The following is a 27,121-nucleotide window of genomic DNA, read 5'->3' on the forward strand; positions in this document are numbered from 1 at the left end:
AATGGTTCCTACTGCAGTTCTTTCTCTTCTGTCCTCTTAAACTTTCGTTTAATCATTGTTAGCACATACCACACGCATATCATGTGTTCTGATTCATGATGATTAAACTGGATTAAAATCTCCTTTGTCTGGACTGTGACCGTAGGACCGGACTGAAATTCTCATATGCCAGGATACTTCAACTTCCCGTGTTGCCACGTGGTGTAAGGGGTGAAGATGCATGCAGTAGGCTTGTCTGTGTATCTGAATAGCCCAGCTTTTTGAGCAGCGGTATCAGCCGAGATAGTGTCTTTATAAGCACGCTGAGATGAGTAAAGAGGAGAGCTGTATGCTAGATAGAGCAGTCCGTCCTTTCCCTGCTGTACTGGTAAGGCTTTGCTCAAAGTTGCTCTGAGTAGGTTCTCTTCTAGTTAAGACTGTGAGTATAGAACACATACCGTTTCCATCACAGCGTCTCCTCTGGAAAATGAGTGGGATTTTTCAGTCTCAGAGATGGTCTGACTTGTGAGCGTTTCCATTTGCCAGGAGAAAGCAGGACTCAGTGTCAATATTTTTCTCTGTGCAATCAAACTTCAAACCTGTCCATCAAGAAATTTCCTCTCCCTCCACCCCATTAAGGTGTTAGAGAAAGAAAACGTGTACTTCAAAGTAAATCAGTGCAACAGGCTTATAGGCCAGGGTCTGACTTCTTTAAAACCAAGGCTGTGTTGTTCTGGATAGGTGATGCAGACAGTATGGTTCTCTCTCTCTCTCTCTCTTCCACCCCCCCCCCCCTTCTTTTTTTATTTTTGGTACCTTTTTGTGCTGTGTCCTTGCCTGACTTTTCTACTTTCTTACAGTTTTTGGCTCTTCCGTATATGGATGACTGCCTTATGCTGATTCTGTATATTGGATGTGTGAAGTGATTCTGAAATCTTTTGAGTAGAGTGTGAATTAAGTTCACTTTATCTAACAGCAGGAGAAAACAAAGTGGTCATGGGGCAAAGTGTCTTTCGTCCTTCAGACTGTTTTCTGCTCAGCTGGAGTGAATTGTGTGTGATGCTGGGAGAGGCTAATATTGGAACTTAAGCCAGAACTCCTGCAGAATTTGTCTCGATTTTTAAAAATCTAGCCTTTAAGGTTGTGAAGGAAATGATTCACGTTTGGAATAATGTGTAGGGCAAGTAACTGTTTTTTCTTGAGTCCACAGGCAGGTGGCTCCAGCTTTACAAGCAGCAAAAGACAGCAAGGAAAACTGATAGCATCTGATCTGCCTAAAACAGGCAAAGATTATACCCACTTCATATAACTGCTCCTTAGAAGGGCCATGAGCTGTTGCAGCTATGAACCTGGTGTTACTTATTGCAGAAGGGGAGGAATTAATATCTTTACGGACAGCTTTCAGGGGATCTTGTGTCCATTTCCATGTCATCTATTCCATAAGCCCCTTGGCTTATCTTGTAGCAGCTAGAGAGAGCGTCCATCGAGAGGGGGCATGGGGCTTTCACACTGAGCTGCTCTAGTAGCAACCCTCTCTCTTTTCCAGTAACTGAAAGCAGGGGGATGCTCTTTAGACTTCTCACGGCAACATTGTTCTGGGCTTTTGGGGGAGGAAAAACTCATCTCCTCTCATGTTAACTTCTGGAGAGTTAGCTCAACCCTCTTCTTGCAGGCAGGCGGTGTTTTTTCTGCAGCCCTATGTAGCCGGTATGCATACAGTATGCAGAGTCTAAGTTGAGGGGGTAACGTGCTCACAGTTGCAGTGCCCAGGAACCGAGTGTGCTTCATAAATTGAATATACTTTTTGGTTAATCAGATTTCAGCAATACTCTGCGTGTCACAGAATTGTTTAGTTTATATCTGCTTTTTGTTTTTTCCAAGCATCTGTAAAATGCATTTATTTAATATTAAAAGGCCGTAGCTAATTTATTTTATTACCTTCATTACCGAACAATAAAGATGCACTGTCCAACCCAAACATAATTAAAGTTGGCAGGAGTTCAGTTTTGTTGCAGTAGTGTTATTGTTTGCAGGCTTACACGTCGCCTCCTTGATTGCTTTCTGCCAGAGTTTATTTAACTCCCTCAGCCTGGTTCTGATAAGCCAGTCTGACTGGTTGGACCTTGCGTGAGTGCAAAGAGGGGAAGTTCTCTTGGCATTTAAGCCTGCTCCTGTTGGGGAGCAATTAGGACAAAGTGTAGCGCTCCGGCTCTGGCCTGCCGTTTTGCATACGAGACGGGAGTTCGTCTCGTGCCTTTGTTGCCTCTTGGTAACCCCCTTTGCATGGAGAATTTCATCTGGCTGGTAAAATGCATGCTTTCTAAATGTCATGGTCTGAGGGAAGTGATTAAAGAGAAGGCATTCGCAATAGTCATGCTGAATAGGTTAGATAGAAAACGTAGATTGGCAGTTCCAAGGAGGAGTTTGCGCAAAGTTTAAACAGGGAACTCGTGGCCCTGCAGTTCAGACGGAGTAAAACTGCAGTTTGGGAGTCCTACGTTTCAGGTTAGCGTAGGATGTGGCTCATCAAAGTGTTTGGTGGGATCCTGACCTTGGGTCACTCGCTCCGAGTCCTCCCTCAAGCTTGAAAAATGAGACTTGATGAAGTAGCAAAAATATGAATGAGCCAGAGCTGAGCTTTGCGTGACTCTGGAGGCTAAGAGGGTGTGTGAACACAAGGCAGGTGCGTGACTGGTGTGACAGGCTTAAGATTATTAGTGGCTTATGACTCTAAATGTTCAGCGACTGCTATCAGGAGTCTTAAACGACTTTGATAATGTGCATGCTTGCATGTGTGCTGCATGTAATAAAAGGTTATTAGCAGAGGTAGCTTAATCGGCTGTTAACATGCAAGGTCAAGCGTCTGAACGCGTTCAGTTCTTCCACGTCGGTAGAGAGCTAACCGGCGAGTTCAGTGGTGATGGTCAGAAAGATTCAGCAGAGCATCTAGTCTGATCTGCTCTATAAAATACACCATGACGTTTTACTGTTATCTTGCAGGGCTACCTCAGGTTTGACTCTGGCACATGTTCTGAAAACCTCAAGGCGTACAAAACCTACACCATTTCCGCAGCAGCTTGGCTTAGTGGTTTGTGACTGTCACCCTGGGGAAATAATGGCAGTGCAAATAATTCCTCACAATTAAAATACATGCTACTTTGCTCATTTGAATATCACACTTACTTGTTGCAACTGGTTCTTGTTAGGTTTTTCTGCAAGAGAGCCTGAGCCCGCGAGTAACTGTTTCCTCTCTGAGAGGATGTATGTGCTGTGACTATTTGCCTTTGAACTCATATCGCTACAGAGCATTTACACTAAGCCTTAATTATTTTCATGACTCTTTTCAACTTTCTTTCTGAAATGTGAACAAGACGACCTATAAAGAATTTCTAGTAATGATCTGACCAAGTCTGTAAAAAGACCGGAATAACTTGGTCTCCTTATCTCTAAACAACCAGGATTGCATCAGCGTTTTTGGTGCCCTGAACTGCGTTCTTGCCATTTCTCCAGGGTGAACGGTTGTTTACCTCAACCCGTGACCGCGCCGTACTTGCTTCCATTAAACCTGCAGCAGGGCTGACTCCATGTAGACGTAGGCAAGCAGGCTTCTTGCTGTGTTTGTTCAGAGCGATGTTCCCGTTAGTTCAGTTAGTTCAAGCCCTGCCTTGCTCTTGTCTGCTCTCAGGTATGATGAGCACCTGTGTTGGTGATTTTGCTTACCTGTTTCTTTCTCTGTGCATCTTGAATAAGTAACTATTTTCGGTTTCCTTGTCCTTCACTGTTGCAACATGCTACTGAACAACGTGAGTCTGGGTGCTGGCTGCTAACGCTGCAGAGGCAGAGCACGCTGATGGAAGCGCTGGCTTGATGTTCTGTAGCCGTGCATCGGCTTGCCGTTTGGTGTCGTTCCTAAAAACGTAGCAGATGTCAGTCTGAGTCCTGTCGCTTTTCCCCCATTGTGCCTGACTCCTATGCACCTCACCTGCCTATCCCACAGAGTAGGAAGGAACAGTATCTTCCCCAGTCAACTCCCAAACCTTTGCTCAGCCAGACGCTGCTAGTTGTTTGTTCCCAAATGCCTCCGGGACTGCTTGTTCAGCTCAGCAGTGCTTATGAACGCTCTGCACAGAAGGAGCCAAGAACTCTTCTCACCAGCAGCTCTGCTTCAAGCTGTGGTTGTCCCTTTATGGGGAGAGAATTAAGCTGTGCTGCCCCGTAGGTGAGACAGCCAAGGGTCTCCAGGTCTTGCGGGAGAATAGATGAGGGGAAGAATGGCATATATTTCCGATTCTACATCGGTGCTAATTCTCCAGCACAGAGAGAAGGCCAAGGAAGGGCTTTGGATACCAGGATTGTTTTGGAGAGAAGCTAGAATAAAGAGGCTGACTTTTGCAGCCGAAGATATTCGAGGATATCTTACTGGCTGCCTTAGTAACTTTCTCACCTGTCTCTGGATTTTGCTTACCTGTTTCTTTCTCTGTGCATCTTGAATAAGTAACTATTTTCAGTTTCCTTGTCCTTCGCTGTTGCAACATGCTACTGCACAATTGCTGGGGCTCCTCTCGGAGCAAGCTGCCGTTGGGTGGCAAGGAATCCTTTGTGTTTACTTCCAGGAGAGTTTGCAGATGTTACTGCAGGGTTATCTCTGTGAAATCGGTGCCAGATTGGTCTGCTTGGGGAAGGAACATTTAAAGAATAGGCCAGAGAAGTTATTCAGGCTTGTTTTCCTTTGACCTGCTGATTCTGTGCCGCTTCACTGTAGAAGCGAGCAGGAATGATTGCATTGCAGCCCACTGCAGGGAAGGACACTGTTCTCAGCACTAAACAAAACCTGTCTTGTTTGTTTTTCCCCTGATCCACATGCTGGAGCGCTTCCTGGCTTACAGAGGGGCTGTCAAAAGTGTCTGAGAACCTGCATTTTTCTGGGTGCTTTATTTTTTCAGTTACAGAGTTCCCCTGCTGCTTTGGTATCTCGTGATTCAACTTCTTTTTGAAGGCAGCCGTTCTGAGCTGGCACAGCTCTGGTGGTGGGGACAGCTACCTAGTACTTGTGGGATATCTTGTTTTATTGTGATGTGTGCATTAGGAGTTGGGAGTTGGTGGGAGATCAGAGAAACAGCTGGTCCCTATTGCTGACAGTAAGCCTAATGTCTCTAAGCTTTTTGGGGGGGAGTATCTGCTTCACAGCTTCCCTTGGGAACACTTAAGGTGAGGAACTCTTGAGCGTGCTCCAGTGTGAGGAGCAGGTTAAAGTACTGTTGGCCTGGAGACTGTTAAGAATGACCTTCGTATTCAATCTGTTAAGTCCAAAAGGCCTCTGTAGGAGCCATTCTTTGCAAGAGAAACGTGCAGTCTGTGGGTTCCTAAAACTTCCAGCTGCCTGGTGAATTTGCATGGAAATAGATATTTTGAATAGATATTCAAGCCCAGCAGTTTGTGTTTAGCTGTCACTGCTTTGTGCATTTAAAATACAGCCAGCACAGCACTGCACAAGTGAGCAGTTTAAGAAACATCAGCTGGCCATGCTGTGTTTGGAAGTTGCTGCTTGTGGACAAGGTACCGTGGTATAGCTGGGCAGTACGGATATGGCATGAGTAGGAGTTGAGGGAAACCCTTCCTCCCAAAGGCTCTTTGAGTCAAATTTGCTGCCTCTGCCACGCTGGGTTTGGTAGGGGTGCTGCTGAGCTTGCTGGAATAAATACTTCTAAAAGCTTGTTTGAGGCCGACTGAACTGCTGCTGGCTGAACAAGGGAAGCCTCTTCCCAATTAGAGATTTCCAGACTCTCTTTTCAAACGCCTGGGGACAAGTCAGGCCTCAATGAAGCAGCTGCTGTTATATCCCTTGGGGTAATACTTGCAGTGGTTGCGAGCAGAGTAAGCTGGCTGCCTCCGTTGCATTAGTTTGGATTCACGTGATGGTCTCGCAGAGGGAATATGGCTTATTGGGAGTGCAGCTGCTGCCCCAGGCTTCAAAAGTAAGCGGACCCTTTGTAATGGCCACTGAGTCCTTTTGTTGTGATCATTTACAAGCGCTGTCATATATAATCTTACCAGACTTGTAGCATTTGGGAAAGATCTCTGATTATATCTGTTTCTGTCTTCCTCCCTCCCCTCTCTTTGAATCCTAGACTCTGGGCTGGTCGTTCCAAGCGTGTCGTATGAACTTCACAAAAAGCTGCTTTCAGTGGCTGAGAAACACGGGCTGACGCTGGAGCGGAGGCTGGAGATGACGGGAGTGTGCGCAAGTCAGATGGCACTGAGTCTCCTCGGGGGACCCAACAGGTAAAGCTGTCCTTTGGCTCTGCTGTGAGTTTGCCCCCGCCTTGATCTCTAAGCAGAGCTCACCTCTGTTATCATGTTCCTCTAAGTGATGGAGAAGTAGAAGAGAAGTGGAGAGGTTACTTTTGAGCTGAATGGGATGTGGCCCCCTGCTGTCATTTATACTAGTCCCTTAGTGGTCCTGCAGTTGGAGACAGCTGCGATCTGCCTTCCTTTCTTGCCTCCGAAAGAAACTCATCCAGATGCCATGCAAACCTTGTGTTTTACTTCATGTGTCATCCTGTTTCCAAATAATCATGAAAATGAACATGAGGCACAGGCTCCTGAAGTGGGAGGAAGCCTGTTGGTAGGTTTCTGCATTCTCACTGCTTTTTTTTTTTTTTTTCTTCAGCCGCTCTTTGGAAAGGGCTGTTGAACATATTATCTTAGATGGTTGACTTAAGGGCTTCTTCTTTACTTCTGTGTCCCAGAAGCGGAAGCGTCTTTTGGGTCAATAACAAAAGAGGTTTGTGTCTCTGCCTGCTGGGAAAATTAGCTTTGTGCAGATGAAACTCAAGGCAGATTTAAAAAAAAAAAAAAAAAATTCAGAATTTCTGTGAGCTGATCCTTGTGTAGTAAAAAATAACCCCCCCAAACAAACCCCTAAACTTTTCCTTTGATTTTATGTTACAGTTTAAAGATGTCAATAAAAACAGAAGTCAGCTAGTAAAAACACACACACACACACACACAGTTTACTTCTGCACAATGTTAAATCATCTTTTAGATGTCTACACCTAAATTGGTGTAGACAATATTTTACTCTTTGAAGGGCCCAATTTGATAGAAGGCTAGGGTGCACTTCCTCCTGTTTGCACGGATATATGGGCAGCCTCTTTTGCAGAGGTCTGCTCTCTGCATGCACTTGTTGATGTGGGCAGGCAATTGCGCATGTATTTTATGTCGTTAGATGCTCCAAATAATTTGTTCTTTAAATGGAAGCTAAGCCTTAACAGTCTCCAGCTGTTCTAGCAGTAGTGTTTTATCTGCAGTCCAGGATCTGATCACTTGACTGAAAGCAGGAAGCAGTAATGTGCCAGGCTGCACTGACCCTATCAACTGAAAATATTAGTGTAAACCACCCTTAATGGCTTACAGGTCATGTAAATCAAAATAAATCAACTTTTATTTTGCAGTTGGTAGGGCTTAGGGAGAAGTTTGGGGTTTTTTAAACCGCAATTCAGCTGATGGGGTAGCTCACAGGGTATTTCTAAGGGTGTATACGTAGCGTTCCTAGCGTCTAACAGACGCTTACCTAGGCATTGCGTTTCTCTTGACTGCTTAGCTCTTGACCTGCTAGCCAGGAGGAGAGAAGAGAAATCCATCCAGTCTTGCTCTTGCACCTGAAACTTGTGATGTGCGGAATTAGTTACTGAACCATAAATAGTTGGTGGAACAGTTCCTGCGTGAAAACCTGCTGCCACGAGTTTGGGTTTTTTTTCTTTTGGTGACAGGATCAAGCTGCAAGCAGAGCTGATTCATCCCTTGTGCTGGGTTCAGAGCACTCCCTGTTGCTTATGCTGTGCTGCATCAAGCTACTAGTTTTCAGTGTTGTCCTTCTAAAAATCATAGTGATGGGGAGAGGGAGCCTCCTAAAAGTGAAACTGCACAGAATCCAGGCTTGCTGCATGACCAGTAAAAATGCTGCTGCTTTGAAATGTACAGGCTGACCATAAAAGTAAAAAAGTTTTCAAGAGAACCTGCAAGCAGGGCAACTGTCTAGTGTTAGCGGCACAAAAGGATGTGGTTCCTTTTTCTCCAGAGACAACGGAAGATTTGCAAAGTCCCTGTCAGTTTGCATCTTACTGATTTTTGTCTTACAGGAAGAAGGTAACAGCTTATTAACATGCCCCTTTTGTCTGCGTTTCTGCCATTCAGGCTCAACCCAAAGAACGTGCATCAGCGACCCACGGTAGCCCTGCTCTGCGGCCCCCACGTGAAGGGGGCCCAGGGGATCAGCTGCGGACGGCACCTCTCCAATCACGACGTCCACGTCATTCTTTTCCTGCCCAACTTTGTCAAGATGCTGGAATCCATCACCAACGAGCTGAATCTCTTCAGCAAGACCCAAGGCCAGCAGGTGTCCAGTGTCAAAGGTAAGTGAGGAGCCCATCCGCCCACCGCCCCCTCTGCAGGGTGCAGAGACCTGCGCAGTTCAGTTCCACAGTGCCTGCCTGGTCGAGTGGCACCACCTAGTGGCACCGTGGGCTGAAGCCTGGTTTGAGGCTGGTGATACGGCAGGGACATCGGGTGCTCCAACAGCAGAGCAGTTGTGCTAGTAGGATATTTCCAGTATAAATAAATAATGAGCTGCTATATGGACCTGTGTCAGACCAGCCATTGTCTTAGGATAGTTGCCTTCTGTCTCCAGCATCTCAAAACTTGAAGTAAGTGAGCATCAAACTAACGTTTCAAACCAAGCAAACTTCCTTGCTACACTAGTCTCAGTAGCTATCAGAATTCAAGTATCTTGGGATACCCCAGTATGCACTGAATTTCCCATCTTTTGTGAGGGAGCTGCCTTGTATTTGTCCTTTCACCAGCATTATTTTCAAAAATGAGTTCATTTAAACTTTCTGGGAGAAACAAACCTGGGAATTAGGGCATTGCGCAATATGTTTTTTGTGGTGACAGGATGGGGGGGTGCTCTGTTGTGCTGGCCTTGCTACTTGCCCGTTATAAAATAGCAGTCCTTGCACCAAGGATTTCATGCTGCATGTGATAGGTGAGTGCAGCAGGCGTGGTGCAGAGCAGATGAGCACCAGCAGATGGGTGAGACAGGCTGCAGCACACCAGCTGCCCTTCTGTAGCACAGGTGATCAACGTGCTCCGGAACAAAGTGCCTTTTTTCAGCTTACAGATTGCAAAATGCCCTTTTTCTTTTTTTTTTTAATAGTTTTTATTGGAGAGTGAGCTTCTCTGCTTCTGTGTATTGTTCATAGCTGCCAGACTGGTAAGCCGGCTCAGCAGGTGGCATCTAGGGCAGGGCTGCCCAATTGCTGACTACTTGATGAGATGATTTTTTTTTTTTTTTTTAATCCCGGTATCTGAGTCTCTGTGGATGTTCTCCAGCAGTGTTAAAGAGCTGTTGAATATTGGCATGAGCGTTTTCTGCAGAAGGACAGCAGTAATGTTATGTAAGGCCAGACTGTGCACAGTGAGACAGTGGGTGCTGGAGGTTTAACAAAAAAAAAAAAAAAAAAAAAAAAAAAAAAGCAGCTAAGAAAATCTCTGCTGGCTGTGCGAGGAGAGAAGGGACTGAGCCTTAGTTCATGGTTTCAGTCTGGTCCTGAATGCTCGCAATTTCTGTGTTTCTTTCAGATCTTCCAGATACTCCTGTTGATCTAGTGATCAATTGCCTGGATTGTCACGAAAATGCCTTTTTGAGAGATCAGCCTTGGTACAAAGCAACTGTGGACTGGGCAAACCAGAACCGGGCCCCCGTCCTCAGCATAGACCCTCCAATAAATGAAATGGAGCAGGGCATTGATGCCAAGTGGTCACTGGCCTTGGGCCTGCCTCTGCCCCTGGGTGAGAGGGCAGGGCGCGTGTACCTCTGTGACATTGGCATTCCCCAGAAGGTCTTTCAGGAAGTGGGAATAAATTACCACTCGCCCTTCGGCTGCAAATTTGTCATCCCCCTGCACTCCACTTAGAGGCCATCCAGCCATATGGCTCTGAAGGGAGAGAAGAGGAGGAGGAATTCTTTTGAATAAGCTGTCCAGTGGATCCTGACTAGTAAACTCGTGACGCCTTAAGGATGTGAAGTTCTGGAGAGTTTCCTTCAAGAAGAAACGTTGTGTATTTAAAAAAAAAAAAATCATAAAACGAAACAAAAAAAGAAGGAAGCGAATGTTCCTGCAAAGCTGTTTTCATTCTCTTGTGCCATTGTATGAAGGAACGTGCAGGAAGAGAGCATCTCTCCTTGCAGAAGGTGAAGGCAGCTATTGCTGCCCCGACCCAGGCTGGGGGCTGTTTCATGGGGGGGGGTGTGGGGGGAGGTTCTGGTACAAGTGACGGATGGTTTGGAGATTTGAGACATGTTTTTTCAGCCCTTCTGGGCAGACAGACCCAGGAAGGGCGCCCCTGTGGGAACAGCACCCCTTGATTGTGTAGAAAGGCCTTTTGTTGCAGTCTTACTGGGAGGGGAGGGTTTGGTTTTGTTCTGTTGTTCTTTTTGATTCCTTCTCCTCTTTTTATGTTCTTGAAGGCAATTGTAGCTGACACTCCTTCTTGGACCCTCCATCCCCTTGAGGAGAAAGTTCCCTTTTTGGAAAGCTTGTGTCAAGAGCCGGAAGTTCTCAAGGAGTACATGCTCTGGGAACATTGGTGCCCTAAGTTGGGTTTGCTTGCTTGTCCTCTGGCTCTTTTTTGTTGTTTTTGTTTTATTTGCTTAATGAATGACCCCCATTTTGTCTGGGGGAGCAAAGTGTGTTTTGGAAAGGAGCTCTTCCGGGGTATGTTTGGTGCTTTTTTTTTTTTTCTTGTTTTTTCTCCTTTCCTCCTCCCTCTTTCTGGCACAGTGACTGAATGAATCAGGGAAAGCACAACGGAGCAGGGTAGTGTTGCTCTGACTTTTTGTTTGTTACTTGGTGTATGGTGCAGACGGTGTTGGGGTGAGTCCCTGGAAGCACTGGGGCACTGCAGTATTCCTCCCACGCTCCAATGTGGCTTGGGAAGGAGATTCCCCAAGATCCGTTGGGAAGTAAGTCCCAATAGATCCATTGGTTCCCTTTGAGCACAAAGCCTGCATGAAGAAGGGAAGGTGTGCCTGTCTGTACCCATGTGCTGAGAAGCAGGTTTAAGAAGGCCTTAGGTCCTCAGCTCCCATCGCTATTAATGGTAGCTGGGTACCTATCACACTTCTGAAAAGAAACAAAATTCTCTGGCCTTTAATATTGGCAGCCAGGGCTCACAGTGAGCTTGAGGTGGGAGCATAGGACAGCTGCCCACCTGGTAGTGTAGGCAGTGAAAGGTGGACCAGAAACTGTTCACGTTTTAGAATTAATTTTCATGCATATGCAAAGGGGAAGAATGAACACGCCGTTTTATATCCCTCCATGCCTGCTTGGAGAACTAGGATGAGGGTCTGCACTGGCCTTGTGCCCATGTGATGAGGGCAGGGCTGCAGCCCAGGCACTGCTTAGGCTGACTACAGCGGTGTTTGCAGTGTCGTCCCCTGAAATCTGGTCCCTTCTGTTCCAGGCATTGCTATTTGTAGTGATCACTGTCCTATTTTGCCTTCAGAAGATGTTGCTGTGAGAGCTGCTCCCCCCCTTTTGGAGGGGTATGGCAGGAGGGTCTCAGCTGAAATACCATAGGGAATCTGCCCCGTGGTGCTTTGCTAACCAGCCTCGTGCTGCATTGACTTCTCACATGTTGCTAGAAAGTGTTTTGGGTAGCTGTTTCTGCATTTGTTGTGCTGTCCAGGTGGAGCCTTGCTCTGGTGCCTAGAGCAGAGACAAGCTAACAAACTGTCGGCTGGCCTTGGAAAGCTAGCGTGCTGGATCTGCTCTTGCTCTCTGAAGGTGCTGAGTTAGGCTGCACGCTATCCCCAGGGCGAACGCTGACCCTGGGGTGACATAGGAGGCTCTGTACGTGCGAGCAGTTCCTCTGGGAGAAACAAAGCAGATGCAAGGCCAAAGGCCCTGCTCCAGCAGACAGGTGCTTGGCTCCTTTTCCACTTGCTCCTGTTAGCATAGGCAGTGCTTGAAGTTCTGCCTCTTTTTTCTGGTACCTTACCTGCCCCCAAAGCTTTGGCTGGTACCTAAATGTTCTGGCAGCTGTGGAGAATTTCAGAGCTTCAAATGGTGCCTTTCCTCTGGGGGAGCTGGATTTCTTTTAAGGTTGAAGGTGTAGGGGCAGCTGGTGTGTGTGTGAAAATAGCGGACCTACTGTTTTAGCTGTTCTGTAACTGTTCATGCGAGTGAGAAGCAGGTAGGGAGGGAGTCCTACTTACTTAATAAAACTGTTGAGCCATTTGTGCTATAAGTAATGATTCTGATCTGTAGAGCAGGGACTTGTCTCTACCCTTCATCTGCTTAGAACAAAGGCCGAGTGTATCAAAAGAGGAGGGGAGAGGCCTCCCTGGTTGAAAAGACTCAATTAAGTCATTTGCCTAAAAACCTGGAGTTATGGGGGAAGATTTCTCACCCATGTTACTCTCTAGTACCACTGAACTGTCTCTTCTGAGAACGTGGCAGCCAGCTGCTTCGTGCTACAAACGGGAGACGTGTGAGCATTGGGCTAATCCCTGCAGTGTGCAGGTGTGTAAGGTCTCAGCTACAGCTCTTCCCCTGCCAAACTGCGTGGAGCATGTCATATCTACCTCAGCAGGATGAAGGGCTCTGCCCGTCTTGGTTTCTGTGAGCTTCTTACCCAGCTGAGGGTTAGACTACTGAACCATGTCCCCTGGCTTATGCTGAGTGGCCTTAGTGCTCACGCTGAGCCTCTCGCTGAGTTTTTGTGAATCGTCAGTACTCTGACAGGGTGTAGCTCTGCCCTCGCGTTGGTGTTCCTCTTCCCATAGGAAGGACAGAGCAAAACTTTAAGCACCTATTCCTCAGGTGACCCATGTTTCAGCTTGAACCGTAATGACATTGACTGAGCTGTGGTTCTGACTCAACCCACATTGGTAAGAGACAGCAATTTGGGGGGGGGGGTTGTTGGTTATTTAAAATACACATGCAAGGCTTTTCTCTGCCTTTTATTTCTTGAACTGTTTGAGGTAGGTCTAATCTTAACTGGGCAGAGGAGCAGCAGCTAGGTTAAACAAGGTGGAAGAGCATCCACTGATCATTTTTGTAGCAATGTTAGTTCTAATCCCCTAATTTTTAACGTTCCTTGCTCAAGCCACTTGGTAAGAGACCCTGCTGTTTCAATTTTCTGCTTTCCTTGAACCAGGCTGTGAGCTTTTCTGGCTCGTCTGGATTTGGCTATTAAACTGCAGACTGTACACTTAGAGCAGTTGAAGTGTAAAGCAGTCAAGGCTGAAGCACAAGGGCCTTCTATGCAGCAATATGGTTCCAGAAGTTTAAGCAAAAATAAAGTGGGCAGTTTTACACAATGGGGGGGGGGGGTAAGCCTCTCGTGTAAGGGAAATGTTTCCTAATACTTAACTCTGCAGAGTGCTCATGGCACAGCAGGGAGCTTTGGGTTGGGTTCTGCACAGTTAAACTTCACGTTGTGCTCACGTTCCTAGGCTGAGAGTAGATTTGAGCACTTGACTGTACTTTTCCTCTGAGACAAAAAGCTTACTTGAGGAAGGAAACACAGGCCTGGTCCCCAGGAACTGCATCTCATGTGTGGGTAGGAGTGCTTCTGGGGGAACATTCTGCAAGACCAAGAGCTAGGTCTGGCCCCTGTCTTCTCCCTTTCCCCCTCCACTATTGCCAGAGTTAATTTAAAGAATGCAACACTTTTTTTAATCAATGTTTGAGATAGATAGTTTCTACCACAACCTTAACCACCATCATAGGAACTGCCCCTGAGTGCTGCTCTGGTCACTAACATGTGAAGATCACTGCACTATGTAACTAACTGCTTGATATTCCATTTGTGACCTAATGTTTGTAATGACTAATTCCTGCCACTACCGGGGGATGCCCTGAAATAAAGTGCAACTATTCATGTGTGCTACTCCTGTGCAACTATTCATTTGTCTGCTGTGACTCTAGAGCCTGATAACACATCTGGAACAAGCCTTCCCTCTGCTCTACACAATTCAGGTAGGCAAGGACAGAGACCAGGCAGAGGTTAGTCTGCTCATCCTCACTTTTTGCCCTCCACTGAAACAAAGATTTCTGCTACTTACACTCCTGATTATTTTTCTATAACACCACCTTTCTTTGCAGAAAAGGGAAGCAAGCTGGGAGCAAAACAACCCTATGTGTGCCTACAAGGGAAGTATCAAACAATAAGAAACACTTTATTTTAACTTTACAACATATAAATAGACAAATCTGTGCTTTCCAATGTAGCTTTTCTTCCTCTCTGCTATCCAGGGTCCATGTCACAGTGTGCACCAGTACCTCTGAACTCTGTGAGAGAAGAGGGTGACCAGAGCTGAACTGCAGCATCTAGACCAATCCAGTATATACAAATCCAGCAGGCAATCACCCACCCCAGCTGTCTGTCATCTGCTCAGGTCCCGGCTTGCACTTCGACCGCACAACATCCTTTCCTCTGCAGACAGGCCAGCAAAAAAGGGATGAAGGAGAGCTTCAGAGAACGTGATCCTTTGGGAAGGGTCAAATTCTAGCATCCTTCTCATCAAGTCAAAGAGTTGTGCATGTTCCATTGAGTCATGCAGCATGTATGTCTGAAATAGAACAGGGCAAGAGAGAGATGTAACACTCCACTAAGACAAGGCATTGGGACAGCCCTGATCTGCTTCTACCTCCTAAAGCTTGGAGAAGCCTGTGGCTGCGGTTATGCTGTCAAGAAAAGCCCTTAGTGCGCTACTGCCTGAACTCTGCAATGGAGGTGATTTGATGCTGTAGGAGATGCCAAAACAAAGATTCTCCGTTCTGCTGCAGCATGGCAAACTAACAGTGGGATATCACCACACTGACCAGGAAAGGGACCTGCACAGCAGTTCCACCCCCTGGAACACACCCACACACACACACACACACCCACACACACACCCCTTCAACAGCATCACAGGCCCACTGGAAATTCACACCTGGCTGTGGCAGGGGCTAGCACCCACCCACATGCCAGCCTGAGAGCACAGCCCAGCTGTCACCTGCTCCAGAGCTGTTCTCCACCAGCAGCTGAGCAATACCTACCCGCAGGGGCTTGCAGTTCTCTTGGACGTATCTCCCATCGGACGTGTTCTCATCCCACACCAGGTTCCCATTGTGGAAGTATTTTTGTTTCCTATAAGCAAGGGAAAGTGTTTAGTAAGGCTAGCTGGGGGACATATGCAGAAAAGCTTAGCCACACAGGCAGAGGGAAAGCAGCAGCCTGTAAGACTCGATGACAATGCCTTCCCAGCCTCTGTACCTCTTCGGAGCACCTATGCTAGGGTATTTTATCCATCTCAGGAGACAAGCAAAATGGTTTCTGAAGAGGAGCAACAAAAAGCCAAGCCAAACTCCCTAGTTCCTGAAGAATAAAACATTTCATCTATATGCTTTAGAGTGGTAAAAGGAGGAAAGTTGCTGTTTCTCAGCGTTGCAGAGGAAGAGCCACAGAAACAGGGACTTGTTCCCATGATCCAAAGAAGCCATGAGCAAGACAGAAGTACAGCTCACCCAGTTCCCTCACAGTGCAAACTACAGACAGTTGCTACACTAAAAAAATTCCTGTTTGGCTTGAGAAGGATCAAGAACTGATGGACAGCTATTGCAGAGAAGCCCATCTCAACATACAGACAGCACCATAGCTCCCTTTAGATTAAGCCTTACAGGCTGAACACTATCAATCATCTCTGCAAAACATAAGCCGCTCAATCATTTCCCCCTAAACCCTGTGATCAAGCTTTTAAAAAAACCACCCTCCACCCCGTAACTCTTTTCTTGACTCCATGAAGTCTCCCCAGGGTTATAACCACATAGCTAAGAGTTAGTGTGGGCACAGATGGTGGCTAATTAGCCACTGCAAGCAGTTGACTGGACAATCAAAGAGTTCAGGAACAGATTCTTACCGGGTTTTATGAATCATATGAGATGGAATTGGCCCGAGGATTTTTTCCATCATGACAAGATGTTCACGATTCTCATGGGTCTACAAAAGAAAAGAGCAATGGTACGTTACTTAAGAAGGTGGAGATCTGACAACAGGTCTGTAACCTGTACAAGTACACAGTGAGATGAGACAAGCTTCAGTCAGGTCCTTTCAAACTTTACTCTCCCATTTTCTACTCTTCACAGGTACAGTAAAGAAACTGAAGTGATCTGAACCTTATCCTTTCAATAAGTAAGTCATAAGTCCTCAACCTACAGGCTTTCCTGTGCTTATTTTAGCACACAGAAAGTCAGTTTCTGATTTTCAGTGCTTGGTCTGCGTTTCCCTTCCCTCCATCTAAGTGCTAGCCTTTTTAGATATTAAGGCTTCTTAGTTGGGTTAGAGGGTACAAAGCTTTTTGCAAGAGTCATACCTGAAAGAGCGTGAAGCCACGGTAATACTCAAACAAAATGCAGCCGGTACTCCAGACATCACATGGCTGTGCCCAGCCCAGCTCTGCAAAGAGAATAAAGCTAGCTTTCAGCTCCCAACGGATCCCACCAGATTTCTCCTATTTTATTTTTAGGACTGCAGGCATTGGATGAAGACGTACCTAGAAGTTTTCTGCGCGCTCTGCAGGGCTGTACACTAGCAAGTGGTCTCACAAGAGACAGGCACTTCCATTTCAGCTTGTGCTGAGCCCACGCTCCCTTGGAGCTAATCTGAGCACCTCACAAGTCTTACTGGTATTTCTTAGCCCTCTGCACTCCCAGTCAAGGTCATCGGCTATCCATGGATAATTTCCATGCAGTCGGGGCCTTGGGACCACTGGGGTAGTGGGGTACCTTGTCTCCCACAGAGGTGGCATCACAGCAAGTTTACTTTTCTTTGCATGGAACAGGTTGTCCCCAAGCCATGTTCCAGAAAAGGAGCTCTTTCAACTGATTTTCCTATAGACAGCATCATCCTACAGCATCCCTGAGACAACTGTTCTCCTCCACCTGGCTAAGACTTCCCAAATCCCAGCACTACTCACCAAGGATGACTTCTGGTGGACGGTAGTGCCGGGTAGCAACAATAGTGGTGTGGTGCTCGTGATCGAACGTGGCACTTCCGAAGTCTGCCACACGGATGCTTGTGTTCCTAATAGATTTCTCCTCACAGCTCTGCAAAGAAACAACAAGTAGTAATTAGTGCTTCCAAAAGGTGGTTCAGGATTAAGGTAGGCTTTGAGAGGAGTCCCAGAACTGCCGTGTGCACATTAGTAATAAGAAAGACTAGAACTGTGAAGGTCTGAGCTCTTTACATCTCTGATCAGCACTAAGGAAAGCAGCTGAACGCTCCACTTTACTGACTAGAGCTGCTGGAAGACATGGGAGAAGGAAAAGACCAAACTTCCAGTTTGTTCTAACTGAACAGACCTTTGAGGCCCCTTAGGGCATGGGCAGAACAAGGAAGATCCAATTTCTGCAAGGAGAAAGAGGCAGGGTACTCCTGGCCTATTCACCTCTCTTTGAGGCATAACTCACCTTTTTCTCATTGTACAACGTGTCAAAATCCGAGTTGACAAACAAGATGTTTTCTGGCTTGAGGTCAGTGTGAGTCAGCTGGTTGTCATGTAAAACTGCACAGGTGGGGAAGAAAAGAGAAAAAGGGATTTATAAGAACCACACACCAAACCATCCCTATACAGCTCTGCCCAGCAAGCCAAGCAAAGCTCCCTTCAGCCCCCAGGGGGGCTCCGGCTCCAGACTAGAGCAGCCACAAACTGGACACCTGGACAAACCAGCTCCTCAGCTCCTCCCAAACTGTTCTGGTGAGCACATCCTAGCCTAACTAGGTATTTCTGACATGGCAAAAGGCACCTTTTGCCAAGGAGAACTTACAAGTCTCCCTTCCATTCCTTTCAGAAGGAAAAGGAAGCACATCTAAAGACTGCCGCTCCAGACCCCTTCCCTGCGCTTCCTCCAGCCACCAGCATCTCCCATCTTTTCATAAGCTTCACACAAGGGGAAAAAAGTACCTAGAACATTCAGCTACTATTTATGCCTGGGCAGAAAAAGCAGGTATTGAAGAACAACGAGCTGCTGGCAAGCCCAAAGGCCAGCCCTGGGTAACTTACATCTCAAGGCATGGCAGAGCTGGTAGGCCATGTGCCGAATCTGAGGAAGAGGGTATGGCTGGAAGTTATTCTCCTTCAGGAATTCAAAAGTGTTCTTGCCTAGAAGCTCGAAGGCAATGCACATGTGGCCATGGAAGTTGAACCAGTCTGACATCAGGACACACAAGCTGCAGAGAGAAAAATGCGAGGATTAATCATCATTCGGGGACCTGGCAGAACAGTGATTTTCCCAGCCTTTGCCTGCTTCAGAAGTGGCTAGTAAGCAAACGCTCTGAGCCAGCAGATTCAGTAGCACAGCAATGCTTCTTGTTCCACAGGAGTGACCTCCCCTTGCTCAAACACCTTTATATAAAAGATCTCTAACTCAAGTGGGACCAGGCAGCAAGCTCTTCTCAGAAGAAAAACTTACCCTTACTATGAACTGGCATATCAGTTGATACAGTTACACATGCAAATACTCAGTAGGAAAACTAGAGAAAGGCTTTCTTCTTCCAAAAGGCAAAAGACAGGCAGGTTTTTTTTGTTGTCTGTTTTTTTTTTTAAATACACAGGAAGCAAGTAGTGGGTGTTCCAGTCCTCAGCCCAGCACTACTCTGCACAGTGTCCACACAGATGGCCTGCCTCTAGAAGGCAGTACCGACTACCTGGAAGCCTCTATAGGAACTTACAATTTGTTCTCCTTGTCCTTCTCTTTGATTTTCTTCAGGACATTGATTTCCAGCCTGGCTGCTTCTCGGTACTTGCCAACATTTTTTATAATTTTCAGTGCCACTTGAGAGTTGCCTCTGTAAGGGAAGAGGCAGAGAGATGAAGTCAAAGAAAAGGCCAAGATCACCTCCACAGACACATCCTCAATCCACTGAGAGTGCACATCCTAAAAAAAAAAAAAAAAAAAAAAAAAAAAAAAAAAAAAAGACGACGAGTAACTGGGAGGAAAGAGGTTTAGCCAGTTCTGGGTCCCAACTGTTCTCTTGAGATTCTTGAGATACGCCAAGGATTCACATCATTGTCTAGGGATGTTCCCCCATTTATTTTGGGGCAGAGAACGACCGCCCCCGGGCTTGATGGGAGACCCACACGCAAGAGATGGACGTGACACACCCTTAGTTTTCCCCACCTGCCTTCGAGAGCTTCCATCTCTCATTTGTTTCAAGACAGCTTTGGCCCAGATCTGAAGCAGCCACAGGCGTGATGGGGGTTAGGTGCCCGGGAGGGAATATGCACAGAGAAGGAACTTCACTCATGTAGTCTTTGGTAGGGACAACAGCTTCCCCTTGGCCAAAGTCCAGCTTTGCTATGAGGTGGTCCATGGCTGGGAGTCCCAACCATTACCAATATTTCAAGTTAGCCAAAACACACCTGTGATTTGAGTCTATATGAACCAATGTGGAAAACCAAGAAAATGAGAGGTAGTTCATTTCTCCTGCAACAAGTTACAGAGCTACACAAATTGCCACCAAAACCCTATTGCTGCCTTAGTAGAGGCCAAGGCAGAAACACACTGGCATGAAGGGGAACACTCAAACAGCACTGGAAGTACTGAGACAGTGAGGAGGACATTGCAGTAGCCTTTAGGGCTGTTAAGGAGTTTCCCAAGAGTACACAACAGACCATGTTCCCACTAACTTCCTTTAGTTAAGCCATGCCACCCTGCACATGCCGTTCAGAGAGACCTCTGAGCAAGCACGTGGCAATCACTAAACAAGAAATACTAACAAGCAGAGGGAGGAGGTAACCTTCAGCAAGCTTAGGATGAGCATCTGATAGTGTGGGGGGGGGAAAAACAAAACAAAAACCACAACACACAGGTCACTAGATAAAGATGGGAGGACGGGATGTTCTGCCCTCACGCCAACCTTGTCCAGTAGTGAAACTGAAATTCAAAGTGAAAGACTATTATTGCTCAGCAACATTCCTAAGAGAGCTGCAGAAAGCCCTGCAAATACAACACATACTGATGCAGCCGCTGATAAGGTCACTGTGACTCCAGCAGACACCTCCTCTCTCCAACTGTGCCAGAGAGATTTTGGAAGAGGCAGGAGGATCCCACTAGCTCTTGCACTACACTCATCCCACGGCTCAGAGCCAGACGGAAGGTCAGGAATAGACAAGGGTCAAGTGTAATCACAGGACAGGAGAAAAGAAAAGTAGTACTCTGGCAGATTAAGAGGTCACTTTCCCCAGCTGAGCGTCCCATTCCTCTGCCAAAATTCACTGCTTCTACAGCAGGGCAACAGAACAGAGTCTGTATCTAAGCGCTTAGCTGCTGAGCTCCCCCGCTTGGCTTAACACATCAGTTTGCAAACTTGGATGGCTGAGGTATGAACAAGGCCACTTTCTGTTTGCTGTGAGAAATAACTTCTACTGTGGTGACAAGTGGGAGGTGACAACACTTCAGTCCAGCAGAGTCCCAAGAGCCCCCACAAAACTGGCGACATTAATCCTGCCACGCTTGCGAGCGCCCGAGCTTGTTCCACAAAAGGCAGACAAGTCATGTGGAAGTGAAAGATGCCTACCTGGCGTGGTCCACACACTCCACAACTTTGCCAAAAGTGCCTTCACCAAGGCTGCCGACAATTTCATCTAGGAGAGAAAACAAGAGCGGATGTGAACTTCCAAGGCTTGGCGAGAGCTGAGGTCCTGCAATTTCACAGCAATAAAATATCGAAACAAAAAAATGTCTCTCACGGCTACACTCTTTAAAACTCAAGTGTCTTATTGTCTGCCTCAGGCAATTACTGGTCAGTCCATTTATAAGCAATAAACACTAGAGACCCCTCCAGTACAAAAAGAGAGATCTCGTCTAACATGGGGATAGAAAGTAGAGAGGTAAAGTTTTACGAAAGGTGGCTGTACATCGCTCTTGGAGCCAATCGCCGATCCTGCACACCAGGTGGCCTTCCTTGTCATCTTCCACGCTTCTGCTGCGCTTACTGCTCTGTTGGCTTCTCTGTACACACCGCCCCCCGAAACGGCATACGACCAAGCGCACACAGCGGGCAGTTCCGAATGGCAGATTGTGTTGTCATTCAAAGGTGGAGACGACGGTGCGTCGGTGGTTGGATTTTCCAGATCCCAGCATTTCATAAGGCACACAGCATATATAACGATAGGGATATTGCAAGGGACACGTCAAGACACAAACTAACTTCAAAACAGAAAAGTAATCAACAGCTACAGGTATGTAAAGAAAACTCTCTCATTAGCTACAGCGTCTGATGCAGCAGCCTCTAAGCAGGAAAACGCCCCCCTCTTCTCTGAAGGGAAGCAGCAGCTGGGGAGCTCCAGTCACTGGTTTGGCACCACCATTCCCCACAAGATTTGCCACAGAGGAGCAGCTTCCTCCATAGCACCAGAGGGTGCTACCAGAGGAACGAGGTGCAAGAAGAACGAGGGCTTTGCCAGAAGAACGTCATTTTCTCCGCTGGCAAACATGACGATGGGTATACAAGTTGCCAGTTTGGACAAGCTGTCCAGTAGAAGCCAGAGTAGCAGTTCTCCCATTGTGTAGTCTGCTCTTTTGTACCTCAATTAATGGATCGCCAGCTACACAGAGACGTATCCTGCCCCTGCTATGAATCGGCCCTTCCCGTCTTCACAGAACCAACAACAAGACTGATCCTATCTCTACAAGCCTGACTGAATGCAAACAGACCTAGTATTGCATGTCTTCCTTAGGATGCAATTTTAAGCCTGGAAGAACTTTAGGAACAGGACAGGGAGTGTTTCACTCATAACTTCCAGCGTCCGCTAAAGGCAAGAGGTCACAATCACCCCTGCTACTACTAGCTTCTACTGGAAAACCAGCCGAACGTTCCCAGAAGGATCCAGCGTCCACAAAGCAAACTGTCCCAATACCTGCACTTTTCTATTTAGCCTTAAAAAAGTTACAGTCTCTGCAGCCAAAGAAATGCTAACAAGGCTCTACACTTCCATGCCCGAGTTCTATACATCTTTTCTCCTACACCCCTCACCCCCCTTCCAGTCCAAAATAATGACCTACGAACAAACCCTAAAAGGTCAGCTGAAACGGAGAAGAAGGTGGAAAGAACAGTTGAGACAGCTGTGAGACTTCAAAGGATCTAGATCACACCAGTCAAAACCTGCACACTGTACCACCACACTCACACATGCAAACAGTCTTGGAGTGTTTTAATCATAACCTTGACTTTTTAAGTTGAGCCTTAGAAGAAGGCAACTGGAAAGAAATAAAAGGAGGAAAGCAACAGACCACCAGAAGTTCCAAGCCATGCAGCTATCTGGTATAACTGCAGGGATCAGGACTTGGTCACTTGGTTGAAATAATATTTGAAAACAATGAACTTGTGAACGACAGAAGCGTTCCTTACTGGAGCGAGAGAAGCAGTGAAGCAGAGACATTTGGTCTGATACCTCACAGCGCTTCCAAGGCGTTCCAGGTCCAGGGACGAGTCTCCCCACCCAGTGCCAAACATTCCCTGCTAATCCTTCAAATATCTAAGGCCGAGGATAACATGTTGCATTATACTCAGAGTGGAAAACACTTAAATTTTCAAAGAAGCTGAAGTCTGAGGACACTTGTGTGAAAACAGGCAAAGAGGACACGTGCATGTTCTCAGAAGGTGGAAGCCTCTAAATACTGTGGGACAGGGGTAAATAACCACATGGCTAATGTCTCCAGAAGAGTAAGGCTTGATATAGCTGATTGATCCCATACAGTACAGGATCCTGGCACAAGCCAATCAACATGCCTTCACAGGAGTGCTTCGTACCATCACCGCATACCAAAAACCCCCAAAGCAGCATCAATATGCAGAAGTGAAACCCTTGTCACGTATAAACCTTACGGCAGCCCGGCTGGCCTGCATCCACGACTCACCCTTGTTATCGCATCATGCGTTTGCGCCATTTGAAGCTTTCACCGGTCCCCACCCCTGGCTCTAAGAACACAGCTTAGTTTCCTCATGTATTAGAGCTACAGGGGCTGGACTAGTAAAACCTAATAGTTACAAATGCTTCCAGCTTAACAAGACACAGATTTGGGACTATACGTTCCACATAAGCAAAACAAACACAAAAATGGGATTAGAGGTACTCACCCAGAGTGTTCTGAGCTGAAAGGAGGTAAAAGAACAGTTAAAAACCTGAAACAATCCTGAACTCGTGCTGGATGCTACTCACCGAGGAGGCACTGCTACAAGACCTGGTCCTGCGTTTCCGGCAGTGATGCTGATGCTTCTTTGCGCGGTGCTGCTCTCTGCCTCTGGATCTCCGCCAGTTTCGTGCGCGGGCCGAATAATAGTCCTCTCCAAAAGACGGGCTTCGGTCTTCAAATCTGTAGGTGTCGCTGTCCCGTCTGTATCTCCTGTGGTAAGGCATCCTGTCATGGCTGCATTGCAAACAGAAAGCCCTTTACAAGCCTGAAAAGCGGGAAAACCAAACCAGAGCCCTGCTGGCAGTAAGCACTCTTGTTCCCGCTACCTGGTGGCAAGGAAACAACAGCAACATCCTAACTTCGAACCACCATGCCAGTACAGCTCAAACGCTGACCTCTTTTCAGGCGAGTTTCTCCGATAAGGAGGAGGAGAAGGTTAGCTAAAGAAAATGGTGTGGCATCGCCACAATTCAAGGAGCCAGGGGAAACACCACCCACATACTCAGAACTAGATTTGAGCCACCTGCCTCCTCTGAGCCACCTCCAAGTATTTTTCTAACATCATTTCTCTTCCCCCAGGAAGGACTCTCATTAGTTTTTACACAAATGAGAACTGAACGCAGCAGGGGCGCCCCAGTCATCACCCTGGTGGGGATCAGAGTCCCCTAAACACTGAGTCTTCAGTATACTCCTGCACAACAACTCAACAGATCATTTGTGAAAGCCACAAGGAAAGTTTAAGCTCTGCAGTTTAGTCAAACCGCTTCCTCCAGTGACAACCAAAGGTTGCAAACACATAAGGTCAAACGTGCATTATGAAGAGCCACAAGACAAAAGTTCCCCTTTGTCACCAGTTGTAAGCTGTTTTAGGTACTGTGCGCGCACATTAACTGAAGAACTAAGCAGCTTCTCTGTGCTCAGTTAGAGAGCATCTGTGAGCTGGAAGTGCCTCAAGTTAGAACCACCATTCTATAACTCCTGCTTTTTACTCTGCAGGTCGCAGCTTAATCCCACGGGCTTTCTTGGCAGAACTGTTACGGTTACATTTTTAAACAGTACAACAAATATGGCATCACTTAACCACGGTTGGCTTGTACGCTCAAAAGCATGACTGTCTTCCCCCCACCCCAACGGTTATTCTTTATCTCATAAAATACTGCCTTCAGTGCAAGTCTTGCTTCACACGTCATTGAATGAGAAGCCAAGGTTTAGGTAGGAGATGTTGTAACTCACAGAGGAAGAACAGCATATTGGCTTTCCATGAAAGATGATAATCAAAGCGTGATCAACAGTGGCATTCTGGGCACATGGCTGGCCAGCTTGATGCTGTCTTATGTACCTAGCTGAGACCAAAGAGCAACTGTATCTCTGACCAAGACCTTGTTGCAACTGCTCCACTCTGGAAACAGGAGCTTTCGTTGTTTCCTCCCTCTCTACTTTGGCAACAGTCAGCCCTCTTGCTGACAGCTTAACAGTACACAGATGTGCGCGTGGTAAGCAGGTGGTTCATTTCATCTTGGATTAAGAACAAACAGCTTTACACAGCCTGCCAAGCCAGCAGCAGCTTTAGGTCATCACTAAAGTATCCAAAAACAAACAAACAAAAAAAATACAGCTTTATACCAACACCAATACTCCACTCGAAACATACCCTTGTGAAACTTCAGGGTGGACTTTCAAGACACAGAGGATTCAGAAACAACAATGGAGAATTTGAAGGGCTCAGATAGTGAGGAGACCAACAAACCTGTAAGAAGCTCACAGTCTGAGCCTAAAGGGGCAAAAAGGTTTTCACCCAGCAAAAGATGTTTTTCATCCAAATCTGTTCTATATAATCCACTAGATGAAAAAGAAGAAGTCCACTGCGTGCGTCAGTTGTATTTCACAATGCACTTCTTCCAAGTAAACACAAAAGAGATCCAGAACAGAATTTAAACAACAGAACAATTAAGGAATTTAAAGATGAACTCAATTCCCTTTTAGCCGTACCTGTCCTGTTAAAACCGCAGCTGAGCCAGCGCAACAGCACCTGGACAAGCTCCAACACCACCGAGCAGTGAGGACAGCCAACCTATTTCAGTTTCAAACCATGAAGTATCAGCACACAGCTCTCTATTAACACTCCTATCTCTGTTCCAGAACCCTCACCCCAGACCCTTTTATCAGATGACAGTTATCTATTGCGCTTTCAGCACCTGTGTGCTAATTTGTCAGTTCCTGGGGAAACAACGAACAAAAGGATCAAAATTAAAATCCAGAGCCAGAACAGTAAAGCTCAGTTAAACTTATGGTATAACAGAGCAGAGATTTATAATTCCTTTCTGACAGTATAAGTGAGGTAAAAGTTTCTTTTTTGTTGTTTTTAAACTTTGAGTTGTAATTTCAGAAGAAAACGGGTTGTCAAGAGACAAAGACTTTAATGGCTCCGCAGCATTAGAGCTGGGAAACATGATTCCAGGGCAGGCTGTTCTCTCTCATTAATATTAAAAACGTGCCATTATTTTGGGAAGAACTTTTGGCTAGATATAGAGGCAGAAGCGCATAGGAGAAGGCAAACAAATAAGCCATTTACTTCCATCTCTGGGATTTACAGTTTTAAAGCTTATCCACAATCAGGAAACACAACGCGTCACCACTCAGTGCTAGCTTGGAAACATGACCGGGATCAACGACAAGTATATATTAAGAGCATAATCTTGCCCACACCTCACCTGTAGCCATGTGCAGATGCCAGAGTAGCTGCCTAGCAGAGGTGCCAACCTTTGATGAAACCGGCTCTTACCTTCTAGACCGTGATCTCCTTGCAAGATCCCTCCGGGGAGGGTATCGCAATCTTCCATCATAGTCTCTGCTGCGAGACCTCTTCCTCTTCCATTTGTGACCCAAGTAGGTCTCTTGCTCGGGCGACCGGTATCTCTTACAGTGATGCATCTAAAAACATTAGAAATTTCCAGTTTAGCACCTGGAACACACGCTGGTTCGTGCTCTAACCACTTCCTGAAAGAGTCACAAAGCTTCTTATCCCATCAAAGAAGAAAGACGGAGACAGAGACTGCCCTACACAGGAACGGGTGCAGGAAGGGGCTGCGAAAGCCACAGCAAAGATTCCCACAGACTTAGGACGAGTCCTTCGCAACAGGATCACGGAACGGCCGGGGCTGGAAGGGACCTCCGGAGAGCACCTAGGCCGACCCCCCTGCTCGGGGGGAGCCCCCCTGCAGCAGGTAACCCAGGACGGCGTTCAGGCTGCTTCGGAACATCCCTAAGGACGGAGGCATCCAACAGCCAAACACGCAGCCAACGCCACCATCGTTTAAGGTATGCCGTCGTTGCACCCTTCAGGCCTCCTCTCAGGAAGCAAGAGCTATCATCCAGTTTTCCAGTGCCCTTTACAATAATCTCTATACAAATCCGTGCCACCGCGTCTCCTCTGCGGCCGTGCAACCGACCCCCCTGGGGCCTGAAACCGGGCGGGGGTGGGAAAGTGCCTTGCGGGACACGCAGGGAGACGCCAAGGCAAACGTCCGAGGACAGGCACGGGACCAGACACCGGACCTAAGGCAAACTTGGTACAAACGTTCTCCTGAAGGGAGCAAAAGCCCGAGCAGCTGACGCACCCAAGCGACACCCCAGGGGCTGGGAGCCAAGCGCAGCCAGGCGGCTCGGGCCGGCGAGGCGCCGAGAGCCCCGCGCGGCCTGCGGCAGCCGCAGCGGCCCGGCCCCGAGCCCGGCCCCGCTCCCCGCCGAGCCCCGCGGCCCGGCCCGGCCCGGCCCGCCCGGCCGCTCACCGCCCCTCCGCTCCGCTCCGCTCCCCGCCGAGCCCCGCGGCCCGGCCCGGCCCGCCCGGCCGCTCACCGCCCCTCCGCTCCGCTCCGCTCCCCGCCGAGCCCCGCGGC

The 27,121-nt window shown here is 47.3% G+C and overlaps 2 protein-coding genes across 6 annotated transcripts in view; one reads left to right on the plus strand and one right to left on the minus strand.

The window, feature by feature from the left end:
- Positions 1–13,935, plus strand: part of EDC3 (enhancer of mRNA decapping 3) — a 32,100-nt gene extending 18,165 nt beyond the window's left edge. For all 3 annotated transcript variants that reach the window (XM_068957842.1, XM_068957841.1, XM_068957843.1), the window contains exons 5-7: positions 6,108–6,261; positions 8,176–8,393; positions 9,619–13,935. In XM_068957842.1, the coding sequence (XP_068813943.1) occupies positions 6,108–6,261; positions 8,176–8,393; positions 9,619–9,953 (707 nt within the window). In that variant the 3' untranslated portion in view covers positions 9,954–13,935. The remainder of the gene's footprint in view (positions 1–6,107; positions 6,262–8,175; positions 8,394–9,618) is intronic.
- Positions 13,936–14,203: 268 nt separating this feature from the next.
- On the minus strand, positions 14,204–27,070 carry CLK3 (CDC like kinase 3). Of its 3 annotated transcripts, XM_068957846.1 has the most exons (14): positions 27,014–27,070; positions 26,008–26,156; positions 23,252–23,459; positions 20,948–21,041; positions 20,608–20,674; positions 18,760–18,876; positions 18,092–18,258; positions 17,499–17,593; positions 17,006–17,135; positions 16,403–16,485; positions 15,950–16,029; positions 15,090–15,180; positions 14,420–14,617; positions 14,204–14,336 (listed from the first exon to the last, which is right to left on the minus strand). In XM_068957846.1, the coding sequence occupies exons 2-13, from the start codon at positions 26,154–26,156 to the stop codon at positions 14,432–14,434; spliced, it is 1,467 nt and encodes a 488-aa protein (XP_068813947.1). In that variant the 5' UTR covers positions 27,014–27,070; the 3' UTR covers positions 14,204–14,336; positions 14,420–14,431. The 3 variants fall into 3 exon arrangements, with proteins under 3 accessions (XP_068813947.1, XP_068813946.1, XP_068813948.1); XM_068957845.1 differs by having other exon boundaries at positions 14,204–14,617; XM_068957847.1 differs by lacking the exon at positions 27,014–27,070 and adding an exon at positions 25,215–25,296 and having other exon boundaries at positions 14,204–14,617; positions 26,008–26,128.
- Positions 27,071–27,121: the final 51 nt, after the last annotated feature.

The sequence above is a fragment of the Struthio camelus genome, chromosome 12 (genome assembly GCF_040807025.1).
Source record: "Struthio camelus isolate bStrCam1 chromosome 12, bStrCam1.hap1, whole genome shotgun sequence".
Classification (NCBI taxonomy): domain Eukaryota; kingdom Metazoa; phylum Chordata; class Aves; order Struthioniformes; family Struthionidae; genus Struthio; species Struthio camelus.

Coding starts and splice junctions, on each gene's coding strand:
- CLK3 (XM_068957846.1), bottom strand. CDS start 26,156: ATGCATCACTGTAAGAGATACCGGTCGCCCGAGCAAGAGACCTACTTG. Junction 20,675..20,947: donor CGATTGGCTCCAAGAGCGAT/GTACAGCCACCT, acceptor TTTCTCTCCTAG/ATGAAATTGTCGGCAGCCTT. Junction 17,136..17,498: donor CGTTGTACAATGAGAAAAAG/GTGAGTTATGCC, acceptor GTTTCTTTGCAG/AGCTGTGAGGAGAAATCTAT.